This window comes from Plenodomus lingam (assembly GCF_022343315.1).
Source record: "Plenodomus lingam strain CAN1 chromosome Unknown contig_17, whole genome shotgun sequence".
NCBI classification, from domain to species: Eukaryota; Fungi; Ascomycota; class Dothideomycetes; order Pleosporales; family Leptosphaeriaceae; genus Plenodomus; species Plenodomus lingam.
Genome location: NW_027093934.1, coordinates 124,445 through 146,210, shown reverse-complemented (window position 1 = coordinate 146,210; position 21,766 = coordinate 124,445). Strand labels below are relative to the sequence as shown.

Here is a 21,766-nt window from a genome sequence, read left to right as displayed (position 1 = left end):
AGCTTTCACGGCGTACACAGTTGCAAAGAGCGCATTGGAAGAACACAATGGCGGGGGAATATGAGCAATGGTCGCAACAGCAATTGATTGCCCGGATACAGGAATTGGAGAACCAATTAAAAAATCCTGAAAAGCAAGACCATTCATCAATCGTTCCCGAGTCCCAGGCTACTTGTGATGATGCCAAAACATTGGGATTTCGCAAAGCACCCAAGCCAGCTCCAAAGGCCTTTGACGCGTCCAAGTACAGTACGCGGCTGATAGCGTTGAAATTTGCGTACCTAGGACAAAGATACAATGGGTTCGAGCACCATAAGAACAATTCGACACCTTTACCGACGATTGAGGAAGAGCTATGGAAGGCACTTGTCAAGACACGGCTCATCAATCCCATACCTACCCAAGGGGACGCTACAGGCTACAGCCGGGTTGACCGCAAGACCTTTGCGGCATGGGATAGGGAGGGCGCTGATGTCAATTGGGAGGGCTGTGAATATTCCAAATGCGGGAGGACTGACCGAGGTGTGAGCGCTTTTGGTCAGGTCATTGGTGTGCGAGTTCGCAGTAACAGACCACTACCAAAGACAGCCAAGGCTCAAGATGAATTATCGGCCAGCGAACAGGCAAAAACTTCCGAGGAACCAATATCTATGGCAGATAGTGAACCAGAGACAGAAGGAAAATCCTTCAACGACCTTACGGACGAACTCCCCTACATTCAGCACCTAAATCGTGTCCTGCCCCCAGACATCCGCGTCTACGCCTGGTGTCCCAACCCCCCACCTGACTTCAGTGCCCGCTTCTCTTGCAAAGAGCGACGCTACAAATACTTTTTCACCAATCCGAGCTTTGCCCCCGTTCCTGGCTCCTCTGGGGTGTACAATACGCATACCTCTTCGCCGACAGCCACTCGCACGCGCGAAGGCTGGCTCGATATTGAGGCGATGCGAAAAGGCTGCCAACAACTCATCGGCCTGCACGACTTCCGCAACTTCTGCAAAATCGACGCCTCAAAACAGCTCTCAAATTTCCAACGGCGAATTTTTCACGCCGACATTGAAGAAGTATCACCGCTATCCATTCCCTCGTTCCTCTCGCATCCTGCTCTCCAGTCTCCCTGGGCCAATTCTCCAGCCGTCGAACAACAACCAAAGCTCTACTCCTTCACCCTGCATGGCTCGGCATTCCTCTGGCACCAAGTCCGCTCCCTCATTGCAGTCCTTTTCCTCATTGGCCAAGGACTCGAGCCACCCAGTCTCATCTCCTCCCTGCTCGACATATCCGCCAACCCCACGCGTCCGAAGTACGAAATGGCAAGCGACGCCCCCCTCGTCCTCTGGGACTGCATCTTCCCGCACGCAGACGAAGTGGAAGCTTCCGAGGACCGGGAAAAGGGGTACGAAGATCGCTTGAATTGGATCTACGTTGGTGACGAAGGCGGTGTGGAACCAAAGTCTCGACTTGTAAGTCGCAAAACGGGAGAGAAAAGTGTGATGGGTAGGGGCAAGTGGGGACGCGGTGGCGTTGTGGATGATGTGTGGGAAGTCTGGCGGGGAAAGAAGATGGAAGAGACGTTGGCTGGGCTACTGCTGGATAAGATTGCAGAGTTGGGAAAATCGACGTTGGATGAGGAAGATGTGAGCGGGCAAGAGCTGGGGATTCCGAAGGCTGGACCGAGGGTGTTTGATGGTGGAGATTGTGGCAAGGCGAAGGGGATTTATGTGCCGGTATTGAAGAGGGAGAGGCAAGAGACGGTAGAGGTGGTGAATGAACGGTATAGGAATAGGAGAGGGATGGACGCGCAAGGCACCAAGGCCAAGGAAGACGATGGTGATGAGTAGGATTGGAGCAGCTGCGAGGCGTCTGGTGATGTTGGATACCCTTTGGGGAGAGCCGTTTGGATCGTCACGAATAGTAGAGGAGGTTTCAATGTCATGGCATTGTATTTGTCAGTGGCATACATATGCATTGCATCAAATGCATGGGGTATCATATTTTGTTCCTTTTCCTACTGCCCTCTGCCCCTATTTTCTCCAGTGCACCGTTCAGTCTACTCCTTTTCCTGACCGCGAACCGGCCTAATCCCCAGTATTCAACTCCAAATCCACCTGCACCCCATTACTAATCGCATAATCCGCCAACGTCAACTGATCATGAAACGGGCGCTCGCCTTGCCTCTTGAGCATAATCTCATGTACCGGCCGCCCAATCTTGGCCGCCACCATGGCCTTTAGCACTTTGATCGGATCGCTAGGCAGACACGGGACTTGGGTTTTTGTCCCAAGTCGGTCATTCACTGTGACAATGATCATCGGTTCGTTGGATACGGGCGCTGCAGATGCAGGTGTTGCCTTCTTCTCCTTTTCCGGGCGAGGCTCACGGGGCTTGCGCTCACGCGAGCGACTGCTTCTACGGCGATGGCCTCCTCGGTCTTCTTCGCGTGGGCGGCGATGACGATCGGAGTCTCCGTCTCTGGGCCGCCTGTCCGTCTCTCGTTCACGCGAGTCGCGACGGCGTCCTTGTTCTCTTGACCGTCTTTCGCGGTCTGGATCCCGGGAGCGACGCTCGCGGTCGTCGTCTCTTGGTCGTCTTTCGCGGTCTGACTCGCGGGGACGGTCGTTCTTGTATTTGAGGCCGCTGAAGTTCTTGGGACGGCGTGGGGGGCTGCGGCGTGGGGAGCGGGAGCGGGAGCGGGACTTTGCGCGGTGCGGAGATGGAGACGGCATTGTGTAATGGGTATGTGGGGAATTTATTTGGTTGAGGGTATGGAAGTGGTGAGTGCCGTACAATAGATGTGACGCGATACGTAGGACTGGGCTGCAGTTGTCTGAAGGTGCACGTGATCTTCACTCAGAGCTCGGAGGTTTCGTTAGCGCCCGCAGATGCGTCACAGGGATTTAATCGTCAACATAGTGATACAAGTTAAAGAAGTGTCAACATTGAAGGCCATTGATGAGGAGCTTTACCAAGCACGAAATTCGGTAGCATTCAGGCAGAAGTAGCTTATAGGCACTATCCTACGATGATTCCCCGATAACCATGTCCGCCATCCTGAAGCGCTTTACTTGTCCACCCGCGCAAACACTACGAACATTGCAGCCCACGCCGTCAACGATCCAATACACAGTATCGACCCGTCGCGTAGCAGATACATTTCCTTCGATACTCAGCCACTATTCTGGCATAGCTCTTCGATTTGTTGTCGGTCTAATCGCCGTACTCATCCTTTGGACCAAATACCACACAGCCTATGAGCCAGCTTCAGCCCTGTTGCGCTGGACACTAAACACAGCATGGGAAACACACCTTATCGCCCTCGTACACAGGTGTCAATGGCGCTATCTGGCCCCGCTGTCCCTGTTTCTTCTCTTTCTAGTCTTCAGACGAAACTATACTGGTAGCACTCCCCATTCTAGTCCCATTTCTCTTTCCGCTTTCCCCTCTGATTCCTCAGCTAACCTGTGACGTGGACAGAGGAGTCTTTGACGCTGCTTCGCGGTCTGGGCATACAAACGAGTACCTCATCCGGTACATACCTACAATCCCCGACCACACGCTTCATTCCTACGACCAGTATCAAAGACATCTTCATACACGAGGCCTTCAAGGGATTCGAGGTACGCTTTTATCTAGGCATTGTGGTGGAAGGGGAGGAGGATATTGTCGTTGTTTTTCCAGCCTTGTTGCCGCGACGGGCGTTGCTGGAGGTGGTGTGGAGAGGGGCTAGGGCCTGTTTGTGGGAGAGTGGTGGCGGGATGGCAAAGAAGAGGGAAGATCAAGGGAAGAAGTGTCAAGTGCAGGTGGCAGAGCTGGAGGGTTATTACTAAGTGGATTTTGATTGTAGACAACATGAACAAACGGACATGTAGAATTCTTTTTTGTCATGCCCGCTTGGCTGAATCTTGACATATCCTGACTGAGAAAAACATATGTTTGATCTTTTAAAGCTTCAAGTGATAACCCTTGTGTCCCTGTAATCTAAGCCAACTGTGGTGTAGTTGTGTATCCATTAACCCATACGCCATGCTCCAAAACCCGCAGTAAGAATCCAACCATGTTTACCCCTTGCATCTGGTCGCTCTCCATCTTCTAGTCCAAAAATTCATCATCCCACCGCAAGCCAAACGCCAGAAGCCCGACTACTTCTAGTACCGATACCTGGTCGAATAATCTTTGGGGCTGACGACCAAACCCCTGCCCTTCTTCGCCCCCCGATACACCGTCTCCACAATGTCCACAAACTCCTGCTTATCCTCGAGCACCCAATTCAACTTGTTGTTATTGCCCGTGCCAAAATCGCACATCATGTGTTTATTGCGGAAGAAGAACATGACGGTACACGGGTCGTAGAGCTCGTACATGGCCTTGAAGTCGGGCACCTCGTCAAGGTCACAGAGGTAGATGGCGCAAAAGTTCTTAACGCGGTCGGCGATCTTGTAGAGCACTTCGTCTTGCGCCATGCAGTCGGGGTCTGAGTCGCGGCCAAAGCGGATGAGAACGAGGCGGTCTTCTTCCGAGAGGATGGCTTGGTCGACGTGCCAGCCGGTGCGCAGGTGGGGGAGGACGACGGAACCCATGCTGTGGAGGCGGTGGGGTGGTGGATAATGGTACGTGAGGCGGTAGTAGTGGTGGTTGTGGTGGGGAGGGTTACCTAGGCCAGCTCGTCTTGGTAGGTATGAACTGGGTGGATGGTGTACGCGCTGGGGGGTTTGCGACCAGTTGTATTGTAGGTGTGTGCTTGCTCGGGGTTCTCTATCGAGTAGTAATACTTGTGCGAGTGACTTGTACGGGTCTGCTGTTTGAAGGGAAGCGCGAGAGATATTCGTCGTTGCAGGAGATAGATAGTACTGTTGGATGTAGAAGATGGACGGTAGCGTAGCCGGACATTCACGTTCGAGGCAGCGGATCTAGAAAGATCCTGCCCCGCTTTTTCTTTTGACCATTCGCAGCTCGGCTATTGGCTACTTGCCCAACCTCACCCTCACCCTTCAACGACGGCCGTTACTAGACGACTGACGACGTTTGCTTGTTGCTCTCTTGTCCTAGCTTGGCTGAGTGCCAAGTACACGGTACACATCTGCCAGATTCTCAACCGCAAGTTAGCAGCAAGGCCTCAATCACAAAAAGCGTCATCACTCATCACGTACGGTACACATCCTTCACTTGTTTGCCTCGCCTCGTCAACGCAACCGTGTGGACCCAGGTGTACCTACCGCCCACCGCCGCCCTGCGCGTCGCAGCAACCCCTCACCCTTGTCTTACTTGCATGTTGGCAAGCATCTTCGAATATCGCGGTGACAACACGCATCCAGCAAGCCAGGCCAGGTTATCTCTGCATGCTCCCCAGCTCCCATCCCTCCGCCCTGGTGATGGAGCGTGGACGTAATCTGGTAGAAAAGATTTCCTACCACTGTGAAGCAAACTGCCCGCGCCTCTCCACTCTGCGGACATGACAGCGAGGGCGCATACGAGAGGACGGTAAAGTGACCCCGCAGAGCCGACTCTTCTCGCGCCATCCCACGGCTGCGTGGCTGATCTTCTGATGATACCACATACTACTCCAGCCGCGCTCCCACGCAGGATTGCAACATCGTGGCGGCCTGATGGGGGCGCGGCAACAGCCCAAGATAAGCCTCGTGTTCGGGTAGGCCACAGCTGAGGGCGGCCGGCTGCCACCCTAGGTACGTGGGCGGGCGATCTACCGTGCATCAGCTGCGTTCTGCTGGTCGCTCAAATGATAGTTAATAGACTTGATATTTCCTAGCCTTCTCTTCTCCTGCTTACTCGTTTCCTCTCTTCCCGCTCATTGCGTCCACCCTTCTGCTCGCAATCGTCTTTCCCTCGCAGTTTTCGCTTCTGCTGCAGTCTCCGGCCAGTCCCTACGGTACTTGAGCAGAAGTGGATGCGCATTAGATATCTGCGTTATGAGGCAACATGAGCCTTCGTCCATTTCACGTACTGAGGTTCAAAAAATCCAGGCGGACAACTACAGATACTGTTTGACTTTGGTGACGATCTGATCACTTGCCAACATGGTGATGCCGTTTAATCAAGAGTCGTGGATATGGTATACCTGCGCAGCGACGATCATCGGTGCGAGACTGTGAGTCTGTGTCCAACTTCAATCCTTGTTCGGATCCGCGATGATGCAATGGCTGAAGTTGGCTGACGATGAACTCCTACAGTATCTCGCGCAAGATACTGTTCGGCTCATGGAAGGGTCTCCAAATAGACGACTGGATCATGGGTCTCTTTGTCACCTTCTGCTACACCCTCCTGATCGTGTTGTCTAATCGATGGCTGAAAGTCCAGTCAAACCTCGAGCCCTCCACCTTCGACTTCACCTCCCTCACAGCCGAAGATCTCGCCCGTCGCAGATACGGCAGTAAAATTGTCATCATTGTGGAACAGACGCAAATCCTGGTGATCTGGTCGTGCAAAGCATGTCTCCTGCTCATGTACCACCGATTGACCCGCACAGCGCAACGTGGCGAGAATATTGCCATCAAACTCCTGTCCGCCTATGTGGCTGTTGGGTTCATTGTCATTGAAGTTCTATACTTCGCTGCCTGGTGTCGTCCGTTTCATGAGTACTATGCTGTCCCAGCCCGGTCGTCACAGTGCAATGCCATGGTCCACCATCGAATTACCAAAGCAATCTTCAACTTGTCTTCAGACGTCATCATGCTCTGCATAGCACTTCAGATGCTAATTCGGTCATCCCTACCGATGAGAAGGAAGATTATCTTGTGTATCATTTTCTCTCTGGGAATCTTTGTCATTACAGCTAGCATTCTCAACAGCTACTACTTCTTCAAGGACCCATACAAACAGACTTGGATCTACTGGTACGTCCGTGAATCCTCGACTGCAGTTCTCGTGGCCAATCTCCCCTTCACATGGACCATTCTTCGGAAGTTTTTCGAAGTTGGTGATTTTGACGAGACGAATCCACCGCCGTGGACGTATCATACACATACTTCACGAACGGCAGGAGGCCGCAAGGCAGCACACCAACATCAGAAGACGAGTACCACTGCGGCTCAACCTGGAACGTATCACTCTCCGAGAAATAGCCATGGAAGCAAGGGCACCCGGTCGCTGACTCTGGTCGGTTCATCATCCTCGAATAGAAATAGCGAGTTCCTTGTCGACCTCGAGCAAGGTGTAGGCAAAAAAGTTCCTCTGCGCCCTGTTACTCCAGGCCTCGCGAAGGAGGAGGGGTTGTTTTCCTTGCCCTCTTCAAAGATGATACAGGATGGCACGGGTGGGTTATGCATGAACAGTCGGTCCATTTCACTGCCCCCAAGGGTGAAGATGGCCGCTTCATCAAAGAGATGCCGCGAACCTAGCCGGGCGGGCGTGAGCGGGAGACCACTGAGTCCAACTCCGAGTCATCTGAGTGTGGGGGATGATGATGATGATGGGAAAGCTCGACGTGGCATTGACTCAAGTGTGGGTGCTAGTTGTACAGTCGGCAGTACAACATGTGGAGGATGGGCGCAGGACAAGAGTTGAAACGGCGAGAGCGAAGTTGTGCCATTAGGTGCTTGATACAAGCCTCTGCAGGTTACGATTTTGATATTGAGATACCCCTTCCTTTATTTAGGTAACACGTGTTTTGTACGAGTAGAGTTTGGATTCGGCTTGAAGCCTGGGCTGAAAAATAGGCGGTTGGTGCTGATTTTTGTCGCTGGGCTTACCTATTGACCGGCCCAATTCGTATTGCTTCCGTACCTAGCCATGATGCGGATATGCTGATGATGGCCTTGGGTATTTCCTGCCTGGAGTGTGTGTGTGTGTGTGTGTGTGTGTGTGTGTGTGTGTGTGTGTGTGTGCAAACTGTTGAACAGGTCCCCGGTCCTCTCGGCCGATGAGATCATTTGCAATGAGACTGTGGCTTCTGCTCGAGTGAGTGCGACAAGCAGGGCAGGCGGAGGGGGAGACCAAGGTTTGCACGTGATTGTCCGAATCCGGTTGAACGCTTCCCACTTCAGCCATTTCCCATTCTTCCCACCGTCATGCTATGCTGTGTAGGTCGAGTATACAGACTCGCGCTATATAGAGTACATGGCTGCACATGACAGAAAAGCAGCCGAGTATCATGCAGCTCACTGTTGACGTGCTTCAACTGCCTCCTGGCAGCCACCAGCCACCAGCCGTTCTTCGGCTACGGGGGGGGGGGAAGACCGCCAAGTCAAAGTCAAGGGCCAAGGACAGCAAATCAAGACCAGCCCTCCCCAGCCGGCGCATCCAAGTCCGCTGCCCGTTCGCCGGGTCCAGTGCAGAAAATCTTCATCCGCCGTCGTCTGGAAATAAATCGGTGGCATGTTTCTATCCACCACCATGCTACCCAATTCTTGATCAAGGACTTTTGCTTTCCCCAGCGCCCCGAAAAGGCGACTAGGCTGATTTCTTTGACTACTCCACCTTGACCCTCCCCTCTCCAAGTACTACTCTACTCCACTCTTACCTACCCTACCACTTTGCGCCTGTCACGCTTCTCTGTCACCCAATCTTGCTCTCTCTCTCTCTCTCTCTCTCTTTTTTTTTTTCTGGCTGTGCTTTTGCTAGTCCAGTCTAGGATTGTGTGCAGTCGCGCAAGAAAACTGCAACGGCAAACCTCGACCCCACCCTCTCTCACCTCCTACGACCAGTTTGTCTGCTGGCCTGTATACAGTGCTGAGTTGCTTAGCCTTGCAACTTCACCATGAGAAATATCGTGGTTCTTGGCGGGTCGTCGCATCCCCAGCTTACCGAGTATGTCGTCGTGTTGCAAGAGAGGGTCTTCTTCTTGCGTTTTTTTTGGTCGTCGGCTGTTGACGAGCGTCATAGGACTATATGCAACCACCTTGGCATACCGCGCGCCAAAGTCCTCCTTGACAAGTTCAAGGGCGGCGAGACGAGGGTGGAGATTGAGGAGAGTGTGCGAGGCAAGGATGTCTTCATCATCCAGTCTGGCGGCGGTAAAGGTATGAACAGTCTTCTACCCTCTCCTGCAAGTCCTCAATTCGCCTTCCCCGTGTCATTCCTACTGCTGCCTCCCAATGGCTGTCTATCGCGACGCCATAACAGACCCACGCCACAAACAATAGAGTGAGCACGGCTAACAGGATGTGTCGCATACAGTCAACGACCATTTGATGGAGTACGCCCATCCTCATGGTGTAGTTGAGTGAATTGCCTGACTGTCTTCTAGACTCCTCATCACCATCTCGGCCTGTCGAACTGCCTCGGCCAAACGCATCACCGCCGTGCTGCCCCTCTTCCCTTACTCTCGCCAGTCGGACATTCCCTACAACAAGACTGGCGCTCCGCTCCAAAAAGTGTCGGGCTCGCGCTCGAGAACTGGCACATATACCTTTGATTCGCGCCCGCAGACACCCCACCCTGGGCAGGTGGAAAGCCCGGGTCTGTCGAATGGCTCCGCCGCCCTGCACCACCAACTCAGTCGCATGAAAATGGACGAGCGCAGCGGCGGCCACGCCGGCTCCTCGAGCCCTGTCAAGCAGAATGGCATCAAGCGGTCCGAGACGGGCGAATCGAACAAGTCGGACAAGACGAACGGTGACTGCGGCGCGAATGGCGCAAATGGCATCGGCGGTCTTGTGAGGGTGCCGACCACAAAGCCTCCCGTCTTCGAGCCCCAGGTCGGATACCGACAATGGGTTGCTCAGGCGGGGACGCTGATTGCAGACCTCCTCACATGTGCCGGTGCTGATCACGTCATCACCATGGATCTCCACGGTATGCCATAGTCCTTGTTCTGTTGGAGAACGACGTAGGAGACAGAAAGCTCATGTATCACAGACCCCCAATACCAGGGCTTCTTCGACATCCCCGTCGACAACCTCTACGGCCGCCACCTCCTGCGCAAGTACATCCAGTTCAATATACCAAACTATCTCCAGGCCGTCGTCGTGTCCCCTGACGCTGGTGGAGCCAAACGTGCCACCGCCATCGCAGACTCACTCGGTATGCCCTTTGCCCTCATCCATAAAGAGCGTCGCCCCACACAGATCAACGACCGCCAAAACGCGACTATGATGCTCGTCGGCGATGTTGCAGACCGCACCACGATCCTCATTGACGATCTGGCTGATACCTCGAATACAATCACACGCGCGGCCAAGCTGCTGAAGAAGGAGGGCGCGACGCAGGTTGTGGCGTTGATCACGCATGGTATTTTGAGCGGTGATGCCATTGACAGGATTAATGCCAGTGCGCTGGATAAGGTGATTGTCACGAACACGGTGCCACAAGCGGAGCACAAGGCGAGGTGTCCGAAGCTGGAGGTGTTGGAAGTGGGCAATGTTTTTGCTGAAGTGAGTTCTCTCTGGTCTATGTCATTATTTTGTGTTAGCCCTGCAGGCCTGGGCTGGATGGAAACGAGCAAGAGGACTGACGAACGTGATACAGGCCATTCGACGCGTCCACCACGGTGAGAGTATCAGCGTCTTGTTCGATTACAGCTAGTGGCTGTCTTCCTACAGTCTGCCCAGTCAATGCTCTCGCGCAAAGCTGAAGCGGGCCCATCCCCACCCTGTCATTGTGTTCACAGCACCCGAAGCCCCACAATCTTCGTGTTGATTTGGCAGAGTCTGAATTAGATGATTTAGCTGCCTGACTGGCTGGCGGGCGAGAAGACTTGCTTTCTGTCAGTCATTATTGCGTTCATATCCCATACAAGTCTCGTGAGGTCGGCCTCCTGCTGCCCACACGTAACGTCTAGAACCATCTCTGCTTTTCTTTTCTTTTCTTGCGGACTTGTGAGGCACAAAGGGTTAGGCTACTTTGCTTTGCTTCCCGGTCCCGTCCGTTCGTCTTCTTTGTCGCTTTGAAAAGAGCTGCTGGGGGCGGGGTCGATGACAAGTAAGTACCCTTGACATATACTCTGTGCGTATACGTGTGAATACGTGTGAATACGTTTGTCATTTCTTGCACTCAGGGCATGTATATGGCGTTTTTCAATTGCTGGGCTTCAGCTAGACTCTGGTTGCTGTGTTTACTATCGTTTGGCGCTAGATTTGCTTGTGCCGAGTACATGTTTTATCTAGAGAAATGAACAGATGAAAAGTGTTGATAATGGCCTGATTTTGTGTGCGATATATCCTATTCTATCATGGTATTTCATCACGGGGTTCGGATATCTTTTCGAGGTTATGGGGCATGTGGTTCATTCGAGCATGCGTGTCTCTCTGATCTTTGGGTGGAAGGGGCCCAGGGAAAGTATACGTAGTAGAGGAGAGCTTACAGCTGTTCAAAAAGTAGCCGAGTAGAAACCATGCTTGAGGACTTGGGATGACCAAACCCCACGATGCTGTGCGCAGCTCGCTTGAGTTGGCAACCTTGGAAGCCGCCAATCTCACAGCACTGCCCCCAACGCAACGCAAGGCTTCCTGTTCAACTTGCGGCTGAGCGGCTGTACCTAAAGGGCTCACCGCGGTTGGGAGGCTTCGCGGTTAGTGGCGTATCAAGAGAAGTATCAGCTGTATCGAGGTTTGGAGTTCAGTGTATCAGGTGAAGGGTGCTGCGACGTGCTATGTAAGTTGCCTCCGGTCATGGTGTTGGACCTGACCGATCTACAATTGCACCAATACCTACACAGTGAGGCTTCGATCGAGGGTCGACTCATGCGATGATCCGCTCGAAAACGTATCGCGATTTTCCTAGTTCGATCAGAACTCGGGAACAGAGCTCGGTTCGCGCGCTGATTGTGATGAGCACGCTGCCATCGACAAGAGGAAGTTGGTAGTGTGGCTGTGTCGCAAGGCGCCCATCAGCTCCCTCGTGGAATCAAATCGTACCCAAGACCATGACATATAGATCGTGGCAGGTATACGTCTATACAGATCTCTCTTCACATTTTTTTCCAAAAACAAATCCCTCCGCTCCAAACCACTTTCGCCTTCTCAAACAATATCAACATGGACGATCAACAACAACATCACACAACCACTGCAGTTGAAGTCGTCCAGGCCCTACCATCATCGGAGGACTCCAAGCCATCACCACTGAACCTCGACATGGCCATTCTCTCAACCATACAAGACGATGTTAAACCCCAATACGACAGCCCTTTGTACACGGAAATCAACATTCCTCTACCCCGTCTTCCCACACCTCACGCACTCCAGTCCTCAAACAACACATCCACACAATCACAATCCCACTACAAACCACAACAACAATCCCAATCACAACCACAACCCCACCGCTCCCGCCCTCGCTCCCGAACCCTCTCCTCCCTCTCCCCCTTCCGCCGACCCCTCACATCCCCATCACCACCCGCCGCCGGCTCCGGCGCCCCCGCCACCGCCACCGAAGAACAATGGCCCCGGATCCGCAAAGAAGTAGTCAAAAGCAAAGAAATCCACGCCATGATGGATCTCACACATCACGGCAAGAAGAAGAGCCGACGCGGGACAATTGATGCCCTCGCTGTCGTGCCCGCCGTCCTGGTTCTTTCGGCCGAGTTGTTTACGCCTGGGGACGGGCAAGGGGAGGGGCGCAGCGCGGGGAGGGGCGGAGCGGTTGGGAGATGGAGGGATGGGATTATTTGAGTGGGCTGGGTTGGTGATGGGGAGGGAGAGTGGTATGTGGATATGCTGGGCGGCGTTGGAGTCAAGGCTTGTGTTTATGAGAGGGAAAACACGGGGCAACGCGGTGAATACCCAGAGAATATTGTTCAACTGGCTTTGTTTTTGGAATGTTTGATGAATTCAGGAGTGTTATACATGTGATATCCTAGCTGTAATTATAAGAGACGGGCCTCTTATGATGGGAGGTTCCCACGCTAATTGGGTTCAAGGCAGGGCTGAAAGGTCAAAATTGATAAGACGCCATTGCATGCTTCCTTTGGGTGGTGTATCACGATATCTCATAGCCTGCTATTTAGTGATTACATAAAAGGACGTGAAGAAATGGTATGAGGTACAAAAATGACGACTACGTGTCTTGGAAGAATGTCTTTGGTCGATGATTCTAGCTTCCCAATGCCAATCCCGACGAAGCACCAAAGAGGTCATGCACAAATTTCGAAAAGACTTTGCCATCAAGCCCTAATTCATACAAACAGGTTACACTTCTGTTCTCTACTCTTACTTGAACTGATCCTCCGTAACACCCTTACCCATGGCTGCCGTCGAACTCACCCCGCCACTCACCATCTTCAACATATTATCAACATAATTTGCTCCACTCCACTTCTGATGCGTCAACACATCCACCTTGTTCTCCGCCTCGGGTTCCTGGATAATCTCGCCGTACGCACGCATACCCTGCTTGCTGTACGCCTTGCTGAACGTGTCGGCCATGAGCGCGCTTTGGTGCAGACCCGCGAGCGTGATGAATTGCCAGCAGTAACCCAGTTGGGCGAGGCGCTGGATATACGTTTCTTGCTCGTCGCGCGGCATGGCTGCTTTCCAGTTGAAGGAGGGGGAGAGGTTGTATGCGAGTCTGAAGGAGTTGGGTTGTCAGTCATGTGCACTTCCTCCAAAGAGAATGGAATGATGGTTTTGTTTTTTAGGGGGGAGGGGGTGGTGAGTCTCACTTTTGTTCGGGCCAGACGGCGTGGACACCGTCTGCGAATTCCTTGGCCTGGGCATAGTCGGGGAGCTTCGACTCCATCCAGATCATATCGCAAAAGGGTGCGTACGCAATGGCGCGGTTGATGGCGCATTGGCAGCCACCTTTGTACCTGTAGTAGCCCTCACGGGTCCTGGCAGCGTCCCAGTTGAAGTAGACGTCCACACCAGTGAGACCTTGGGCAATAGTGCGTGCCTCGGCATTGCTCTTACCCTTGCTCTGCTCTAAGAACTGGTTGATGAGTTCTTGCTTGTTCACGTGTACACCGGCATTGATAGTGTCAACTACGGCTTCGTGGAAGAGTTTCAGATTGGCCTCCTTGACCCATGCATCTTCAATGGCCTGGAGCTCGCTTCCACTCTTCCCAGATTGCTCGGCGGCATACATGAGCTCGCTGAGGGGTTGAAGGGCTGGGTTGGTGCAACCCTGAATGTAGTAGTGGTCACGTGGGTCGATTGTAGAGGTGATGAGGGTGGCAGCTTCAGAATCCGTTCGGGCAACAGCTAGAAGATCGGTTCCTATATCAATTCAGATAAGCCTCTGCCCAGAGATATGTTACGGCGTGTCATCTTACCCATGATGTCTGCTTGAGCACGGATGGCTACCAAGCGGTTGATGTGTTCGCTGATCGGCACCAGCACTTTTCCAGCCATGTGTCCGCACTTCTTTGTGCCTGGTGCCTGATCCTCGATATGGATACCAGCAGCACCCTTTTCGATAAACAGTTTTGTGAGCTTCATAATTGCCGTGAGACCTCCATGGCCAGTATCCGCATCGGCAATGATTGGGCGTAGGTAGTCGACATTGGCAACTTTCGCCCGGTCGGCCTTGGGGGTTGTGAGGCGCTCTTCCCGTTGTTTCCGGTCATGGAACAATTGTGCCATGAATAGATGTCCGACCTTGTTGGGCACGGTAGTCTGACGGAAGTGTAAGCTGGCAGTGATGATTTAAAAAGAGACATTAGGTACTTACGTATGGATAGTCTGCTAGATCTGGTCCCGGTTCGTCGGTAGACGATGCTGTCGAAGACGCCTGCCATCCAGAAACGTACACAGTGTCCAAGTACTTGGCCATCTGCGTGACCATGACCGGGTCGAGACATCCATATGTATAGCTCACATCCTTGTTCTACGTAAAAAAATTAGCTAACATTTGTAATCTCTTGGAACGCAATCCATACCTTGAAGCGGTGTTCCACAATGTTCCACAGCTTCTTTGATTGACTGTTGCTCGGGTATGTGATCTTGAGGTTACCGCGCTTTGAAACAATTTCTTCCGCCGTGAAGGTTCTCTTGGTGTATCTCCATCTTGAGTCATTCCACCATTGCTTTACCTCTGCAACCTCCTTTTGGAATTGGGCATCCTCGGCGTCCATGTGTGACATTGTGAATAGCAGGCGATACAGTGAAGATGACGTAGAATGTTTCTTGTTTCCGCGACCAGCAACTAGACTCTACCTTCTGAAATGCGGCCAGAAATGGTATACAGCGAAGTCCAAAGGAAATCCGAGAGTGAGAGGGGAAGTCTTTCTTTGAAATAAAGAATGACCCAGCTATGACAACACTACCTCGGTCGCTAGTTTCACAAGCTCCACGCGATCTACCCTATTCTGAAGCATGGCAGTGGCCGAGTCCTTATAAGTATAGCATAGTACATTTCCCTAGGCCCAGCCATCCTTCCCCAAAGCTCGCCCGGGTAGGCCCGGTTGAAGGCCCCATTGGACCGAATGTGTCGACCCGAGGGAAGTCCTCGAGCCAATTCGCTGCGCGGCATGTTCAAAGCTGGAGATTGTGACCCTGCAATTGCCCTCGGTCCAAGGGCGCAGTTGCTTGCTACTTCGCGACCGTGTCTGGCTGCAGATCCGGGGTTTGGAGGGGGGACGAGCGGAACCGTGACAAGCATGACGTTGTGCCAGGGATGGATTGACCTTGAATCTTTCTTCATGTAGTCAGTTGTGCATACGATACGGGCCATGCCATGCTGAGAGCTCAGCCTCAATGAGTTGCTCGACCATGACGGCACGCGCGACCCTGTGCAACTTCACATGTTCCACCGTTCCTTGGTCCTTTTCCCCATCTTTGCCATGTGAAAGCGCGCTGACGCAGAGCGCGAACAGGGAAATCTGGGGATGGCGCTAGCACGGTACCGGTAGAGGGCGCGACACTGTTACCGAGGTAAGAAATGGGGATCCGGAAAAGGCGTGGATGATGGAGAATCGAGGATCAGTACGTTGAGCCACAGTGCATGCGAAAAGCTTATCCGTGACGACAGCCGGATGGGTAGCTTGCGGCTTGACCTTTCACGTGAGAACTGTGATGTATAGCATCGGCACTCGGTGGCCCCCCTTGCCGGTTTTTTCCGTGAAAGCATCCTAGGTACCTACAAGACATGGCCAATCGTGACCTTGCGCATGCAGAGACGGGTGCTGCTATGTTGATTCACTCACAAGACTTTACCCATCATTAGGCAAAGCAAGAATTAGTTACCTGTACCCCTTCAACATCTGATAGGCATGACAAGAAAGCACAACAGTAGTGCTCCAAAACAACCACCACCAGCCCACTGTACATTCCTCTGGACATCTCCAATGCATCTGACTCAGCCCACTTTCTGGCCACTTTCCTGGCAACGCTATACCACTTCCACCCCCTTGAATGATAGGAACAACAGCAAAGCAGCCCAGGAGTACTCTGACTAGCAGATCCACAGCCTCGACACCCTCCGAAAACCCAAACGCAAACCTATGAGCCAAGAAGATCTTGGTAACAACTCGTCGGTAATCACCAGCAAACTCACGCCCCTTCTCACTCCTCACAAATCTGTCGAGTTCTGAGAATGGCCGTGAGCGAATGTCGTCCACGGTGAAACTCTGAGGTGTAGCGGAATATACAGGATCCGGCGGAGCACATCTCAGTCGCTTCAGCAGTTCCCATCTCAGCTCACAGAGATAGTTTCTCTTCACCACTCTTTGCCCCTCGTCTGTGTTTTTGAGCGACTTCGCCGATGACAGTAATAGCGGCAAGAGTTGCGGTCGACATAGCCAAAGCGTCCGGTTGCGCTCATCGGTGAAGACACACTCGCGATCGATAGCTTCAGATGTATACGCATAGTGTACCAATCGTGAGTAGAAAGCTGGTGTTAGGACTCTGATCTCTAGATTCTTAGTTGGCCGATCAGGTGTATGTTCGCGATTCGTGGTGATGATTTCGACGGCGACATTGGGTATGCCTGCGCGAAAGGTGAGGCAGAAGTTTTCCTCGGTTTGGGCGACGAGGTCGTGAAGATAGGCGCTGAAGACCTTGTGCAGTGTTCTGGAGAGATGTATGTTAGTAACACACCAAACAAATTACTCATTCATGGACAGGCCCAAGTCAAGGAAACGTACAATTCAGAAGCAGTTGGTAAGCGCCCTATACTCGATGCCTGGACCTCAGGTCTGAAAAACACTGTCAACTTTCTCTTGAAGAAGAGTTTGCCTGCCTCTCTCACGATTCGTGGGAACGTCATGAGACCAACCCACCACCAGCTCACCACGAATCGTATACTGCCAAGGACCCCTATGGTCTCCGGGTCAATAGCTTTGGCCGTAGAGAAAAGTCGTGCGACAAGTTTCCCATGGCCCCTGCTCGACTTGAGCGTAATCGTGTTGTCAATTTTTGGATCGTCGGACGTGACAGCCGGAAATGGATTCAAAGCTTTCAACGCATAACTCCCTTTCCTCGAATTAAACGGCGAAACATGGAAGTCTTTCGTCCAGACATCTGTGAATCTTGACTTTGGTTCCTCCCCGACTTCTAATCCGGAGCCATCATGAGATCCTTCTGACTCTAGTGTTCGCGGCGGACTGGGTGGACTCGAGCCATCGAGGAGGTACATGCGCCGTTCATCGAAAGTATTGTTGACTTCGAGGATCATCTTTTTGAGCTGGTCGTCTGCATCGTAGATGTACCAAAATGACACCGGATTGAAAGCGTAGCCGAAGAATCGTGGTGCAGTGACGAGGTAAGCATAGCACCATTCTGTATCCTTGACATGCTGGTCTCCAAGGTACATCTTCAGCTTTCCGTAGAAGCCCAAGTCGCCGCTGCCACGGTCCAGGTAATCCTCAGCCTTGATATTCAACCACCAACTGCCCAGCGTACGATCTTGCCCTGTAGATATGTGCAAGCCTCCCGCAGTGATCGCCTCGGGGATTACTGGGAAGCCGACTTGTAGATAGGAATAGTTGAAAGCATGTTTTTTAGGAAAGATGCGGGCATGCGTCGTCCTACAGGGAAATATCTTGGCTTTTGGAAACTCCCTGATCCACTTTCCCGCGGTTTTTGGCAACGAGTCCTGCATCTTTATCTCTTTCTTGCAGGAAAACCATAGAACAATTGCGACACAAGCCAGGATAGCCATTGCAAGATCAGCCTGCCACCTAGCACCATCATTCCATCTCTTGCTCACAAACCCTAGCACATCTTTTCTCTTCAGCCACACAACCCAAATCCAAGAAATACAACAGTCGGTGGTAAGTTGACGGTCTCCATGGCATAGTCGAGCGATATATCCCAGCGCCCAGATTGCAAATAGCGAGATGGACAGTCGGGCATCCTCACCATTCCACAGCGAATACACTATGCATCCGGAAAGGCAGACGACGATCCCAAGACCGGTGCGACCCAGCGCCGTCGGACGCATCAAACAATTGAGCAGATTAAAAATGTGAACGGCAGTCCTTGGGTTGGTTGGAAGTCGTCCCAGGTATAGGTTGGGTATGGGTCAAGGCATAAGAGTAGGGTACACGGGAGGAACAGGTCAGGTAGGTGACATTTTCGCGCTATACCGGAATGATGTTGTCGTTATGCAGGTGTACGTTAGTGGACAAGCCAGTTTTCTCACATCCTAATTTTGCCCTCCACCATTTTACCTAGATACGGTAGTCTGCCTTGGATGCGCTTGACATTTAAACAAATACTTGAAGTTGTGGATGTTCAGGAATCGCATGCCGGCACCATGGCGTGGATAAGTGTGCTGCCCATTTGCTGCTTTTTACCGCCGGATGGTCGCCCGTCGCCCTTGGCCAGTCAGACCAAACCCGAGCCAGAGTAGGTGGGCTTGTCGGATGAAATAGATCGCATAGCAACGTTTACTTTTGATCTTTTACTCTGACCACGGCTGGGGCACTTCTCTCGTGCACTTGTAATGGTAGACAAAGCTCAGCAAAATTCGAACCTCCATGTTCTGGCTTTCACGACTAACAGGGACAGACAGTCCTCTAGTCAGGACTACTGCTTCGTCTCTCAAAACAAGATGCACCTCGTCAACAGCACCTTGAACGTCTGACCAGGGAAGTAGGAATTAGTAGTGATAAATCCTGTTCTCAAACTGCATGTGACCTGCGTTCACGTGATGGAAGCTGGCGAACTGTCGTGCCCCAGTTTATAAGCTGTTTCGAGTATCGTCGGTGCGATGAGTGGTTCGCATCTCCAGCCAGTTGCGGATTGGCGGCAAACTGTGGGGTCATGTTAGTACCTAGAGTAGGAGTACAGTAGAGTAAGAGCAGTACTGTGCGGCCATCTTACAGACCGTTCTCGACCAGAAAATGAAACGCTGCTTGCACTTGTAGCCAAAAGGTCCTAAATGTCCCCGAGGAAAGTAAGATTGCATTATTCGGCAGAGAGTGGAAAGAAAAAAAGCAAGCAGATGGAAAGCGATGAGCGGGTCCGGGGTAATCTCACCACGGCCACGGAAGGCTATCGATAGTAGAGTAGAGTAAGAGTAGTCAGCGTTTTGTGTTCCATGTGATTACCTAACCCAGATTGGGGAAGCCGTTGAGGGGGAAGCCGTTTAGGGGGAACCCTCCCCGCCACGACACTAGTAGGCAAGCAAGTATATTCCCTTCTAGAGTAGCACCATAGCATACAGTGGGTAGACAGACTGCCGGTAGGACGGGACGGGACTTTGAAGTTGTGCTCCTTTCCAGCCAGGCTCTCTCAGTGCTTGTGTGTTTGCTGACATGGCACCTTAGCCGGACCTATCGAAGGGACCGCGCGGCTCGCCGGGTGAGTCACTCGGCACTGTGCCCATGGCAGTTGGGAGTGAGTTGGGGAGTGTGAGGGTGTGGCAGAGCTGTCACAAGACGTTGCAGAAAGTGCTTGCGCAATGGTCAGGAGCAGACGAAGGTTGGGTTGGGATAAACAAGGGGCAAAAAGGCCTCCCTGTGCTGTGCCTGTGCCTGTGCCTGAGTATTGAAACGCGCTGCGGATCGCCCAAAGTTGCGTCATTGGGCAGGGGGATGGATCAAAGTGAGACGCAGAAGCAGACGGCGACAGGAAAGGACCGAAAGCCCAACATGCTTCCCTTTCCGCCCCCCCCCCCTCTCTTCAGCTGACCCAGACCCAGAACCAGACCTTGATCTGAAAGCAACTGCCGAAGATACATATATCCATACACACATACTCTACATACTACACACTCCACATACTACACACTCCACATACCTAGGACAACACCGCAGCGAAGAATCGCACAAAGAGAGGCTGCCGCACTGTGCTCCTTCGCATCCTTTGGAACCATCCAGAATCCCAAGTCAAGGTTGGGGGGGGGGGCGTGTCGTGATCCTATCTCTTCAGCGTCGCATCCATTCTTCAGCCCACTTGGCAGCATCCTCGAGAGTAGCCTGCCTTGGGTACCTCTGTAGCGAACGACAGCTGGTGGCGCGATCAGTGTAATCGGCATATCAAAAGAGTCGAGAGCCTACTTAGCAGTACCGGTAGCAGCACTCGTCCTAGAGAACAACAGCGACAACGACAATGGCACAAGAGCAGGTCAGCCCGCCCACCCTCAATGAGCGCAAGTCGAGCGCAGACGGTGGTTTGATGAGCAAGAGCAAGAAGCTGCTAGGCTTGGGCAAGAAAAAGCAAGTAGGGGGCGGTGGTGGCCATGGTGGTGATGTTGATCAGCAACAACAACAACAACAACAACAACATCAACAACAGCAGCAGCTCTCAGAACAGGCAACCGCGACCGAAACCACGTCAGACCATTCAGCAGCACCCCTAGTACCTTCCTCAACACCCCCGGTAGTACCTTCCTCCGCCCCCTCGCTCATGCCCTCCCCGCCCCTCAGCGCATCCCCCACCGGCCGCCAGGCCTCACCGCGCAGCAGCCCCCGAATGCGGCCTGTAGGAGGAGCTTCACCCAACCGCCACCGCATCGGCCGCTCGTCGTCGCCAGGCATGCACAGCCCGTCGTCGTCGCTCATCTTTGAGCGCAATGTGCAGGAACCAGAGCCCTCGGCCGACGTGCCAGCCCACATCAAGACGGAAGACCACATTCCCCCTGCGCTGGATGCCTCGTCGCTCGCCATCACCGACGACCACCTCAACCCCGACGAGGTCGAGATTGTCATGCACTCGGCCCACCAGCCTGCCTCTTCTGCTGTCGCCGGCGGCCTGAGCGATTCCCTCTACTCGCCCTCCCTCGTCCCTGAAGAATCCACCGCGGGCAGCCATGCCGACGGCTCTGAAGCAGCAGCCGGCTATGGATCGCTGGACATGACGGATCCGCGCAGGCTCAGCTTCATCTCGTTTGCAGACGTCGTCCAGGCCGAACAAGTCGAGCACGACAGACAGGAAATGTTGGGCTCTGGCGACGGCCTGCCCTTCCGCAGCCTCTCCTCAACAGCCATTCGCTCGCCATCGCCCATGGCCTCCGCCGTCTCCTCACTCGGGCCCAGCGCATCACCACCCACCAGCGGCACGGCGTCTCCCAAGACGGGCGAAATGAATCGCACTAAAGCACCGGCCAGCCCTACGTTTACTGCGGCACATGGCACCCAGAGTCCACCACTAGTAAGCGGGGAGTTGCCGCTCCAGATTGAGACGATGCGTCAAGCCTTGCGCAAGACGCATTCCGGAGATTTGAGCGGCGCTCGGTCTCAGCCTCTGAGTCCCGTCAGCCTGACGCATGACGAAAGCGGCCAAGACAGAGTAGCGGTCCAATGAACGCGTGTTGGACATGTGTGTGTATGTGTGTGTATGTGTGTGTGTCGGTGTGAGAGTGTGAGTTTTGTGTGCTTGATCATTTCCGCAGCAGGCAAGAAATGAGTTCCAGTTTATTTGGTTTGATAGTCCGATTAGTGCTACTTCTATGAGCAAGTGCAGGGCGGGTATTGGGCCAATTTTGATATCCA

General features: G+C 53.0%; 11 protein-coding genes across 11 annotated transcripts; 6 read left to right on the top strand and 5 right to left on the bottom strand.

Moving 5' to 3' along the window:
* Nucleotides 1-47: 47 nt before the first annotated feature.
* IAQ61_003043 (uncharacterized protein) lies at nucleotides 48-1,841 on the top strand (the record flags this gene model as incomplete). Its single annotated transcript, XM_003844659.1, has 1 exon — nucleotides 48-1,841. The coding sequence occupies one exon, from the start codon at nucleotides 48-50 to the stop codon at nucleotides 1,839-1,841; it is 1,794 nt and encodes a 597-aa protein (XP_003844707.1).
* A 237-nt stretch (nucleotides 1,842-2,078) lies between these two features.
* IAQ61_003042 (uncharacterized protein) lies at nucleotides 2,079-2,726 on the bottom strand (the record flags this gene model as incomplete). The annotated part of the gene is made up of 1 exon (XM_003844658.1): nucleotides 2,079-2,726. The coding sequence occupies one exon, from the start codon at nucleotides 2,724-2,726 to the stop codon at nucleotides 2,079-2,081; it is 648 nt and encodes a 215-aa protein (XP_003844706.1).
* Nucleotides 2,727-3,039: 313 nt separating this feature from the next.
* On the top strand, nucleotides 3,040-3,827 carry IAQ61_003041 (uncharacterized protein; the record flags this gene model as incomplete). Its single annotated transcript, XM_066095808.1, has 3 exons — nucleotides 3,040-3,397; nucleotides 3,475-3,617; nucleotides 3,801-3,827. The coding sequence occupies 3 exons, from the start codon at nucleotides 3,040-3,042 to the stop codon at nucleotides 3,825-3,827; spliced, it is 528 nt and encodes a 175-aa protein (XP_065954053.1).
* A 318-nt stretch (nucleotides 3,828-4,145) lies between these two features.
* Nucleotides 4,146-4,577, bottom strand: TXNL4A_1 (Thioredoxin-like 4A; the record flags this gene model as incomplete). Its single annotated transcript, XM_066095807.1, has 1 exon — nucleotides 4,146-4,577. One exon carries the CDS (start codon nucleotides 4,575-4,577, stop codon nucleotides 4,146-4,148), a length of 432 nt encoding a protein of 143 aa, XP_065954052.1.
* A 1,666-nt stretch (nucleotides 4,578-6,243) lies between these two features.
* Nucleotides 6,244-7,518, top strand: IAQ61_003039 (uncharacterized protein; the record flags this gene model as incomplete). The annotated part of the gene is made up of 1 exon (XM_066095806.1): nucleotides 6,244-7,518. The coding sequence occupies one exon, from the start codon at nucleotides 6,244-6,246 to the stop codon at nucleotides 7,516-7,518; it is 1,275 nt and encodes a 424-aa protein (XP_065954051.1).
* Nucleotides 7,519-8,710: 1,192 nt separating this feature from the next.
* Nucleotides 8,711-10,476, top strand: IAQ61_003038 (uncharacterized protein; the record flags this gene model as incomplete). The annotated part of the gene is made up of 6 exons (XM_066095805.1): nucleotides 8,711-8,760; nucleotides 8,836-8,972; nucleotides 9,130-9,148; nucleotides 9,200-9,747; nucleotides 9,811-10,325; nucleotides 10,420-10,476. The coding sequence occupies 6 exons, from the start codon at nucleotides 8,711-8,713 to the stop codon at nucleotides 10,474-10,476; spliced, it is 1,326 nt and encodes a 441-aa protein (XP_065954050.1).
* Nucleotides 10,477-11,120: 644 nt separating this feature from the next.
* IAQ61_003037 (uncharacterized protein) lies at nucleotides 11,121-11,635 on the bottom strand (the record flags this gene model as incomplete). Its single annotated transcript, XM_066095804.1, has 2 exons — nucleotides 11,121-11,428; nucleotides 11,605-11,635. The coding sequence occupies 2 exons, from the start codon at nucleotides 11,633-11,635 to the stop codon at nucleotides 11,121-11,123; spliced, it is 339 nt and encodes a 112-aa protein (XP_065954049.1).
* A 292-nt stretch (nucleotides 11,636-11,927) lies between these two features.
* IAQ61_003036 (uncharacterized protein) lies at nucleotides 11,928-12,563 on the top strand (the record flags this gene model as incomplete). The annotated part of the gene is made up of 1 exon (XM_003844653.1): nucleotides 11,928-12,563. One exon carries the CDS (start codon nucleotides 11,928-11,930, stop codon nucleotides 12,561-12,563), a length of 636 nt encoding a protein of 211 aa, XP_003844701.1.
* Nucleotides 12,564-13,100: 537 nt separating this feature from the next.
* On the bottom strand, nucleotides 13,101-18,270 carry IAQ61_003035 (uncharacterized protein; the record flags this gene model as incomplete). Its single annotated transcript, XM_003844652.2, has 9 exons — nucleotides 13,101-13,458; nucleotides 13,553-14,105; nucleotides 14,162-14,504; nucleotides 14,560-14,715; nucleotides 14,768-15,038; nucleotides 15,242-15,521; nucleotides 15,550-15,709; nucleotides 16,115-16,898; nucleotides 16,973-18,270. The coding sequence occupies 9 exons, from the start codon at nucleotides 18,268-18,270 to the stop codon at nucleotides 13,101-13,103; spliced, it is 4,203 nt and encodes a 1,400-aa protein (XP_003844700.2).
* A 462-nt stretch (nucleotides 18,271-18,732) lies between these two features.
* IAQ61_003034 (uncharacterized protein) lies at nucleotides 18,733-19,084 on the bottom strand (the record flags this gene model as incomplete). The annotated part of the gene is made up of 2 exons (XM_003844650.2): nucleotides 18,733-18,911; nucleotides 18,979-19,084. Coding segments are annotated over 2 exons (285 nt in total), but the record flags the coding sequence as incomplete, so codon positions are not given.
* A 1,300-nt stretch (nucleotides 19,085-20,384) lies between these two features.
* On the top strand, nucleotides 20,385-21,578 carry IAQ61_003033 (uncharacterized protein; the record flags this gene model as incomplete). Its single annotated transcript, XM_003844649.2, has 1 exon — nucleotides 20,385-21,578. One exon carries the CDS (start codon nucleotides 20,385-20,387, stop codon nucleotides 21,576-21,578), a length of 1,194 nt encoding a protein of 397 aa, XP_003844697.2.
* Nucleotides 21,579-21,766: the final 188 nt, after the last annotated feature.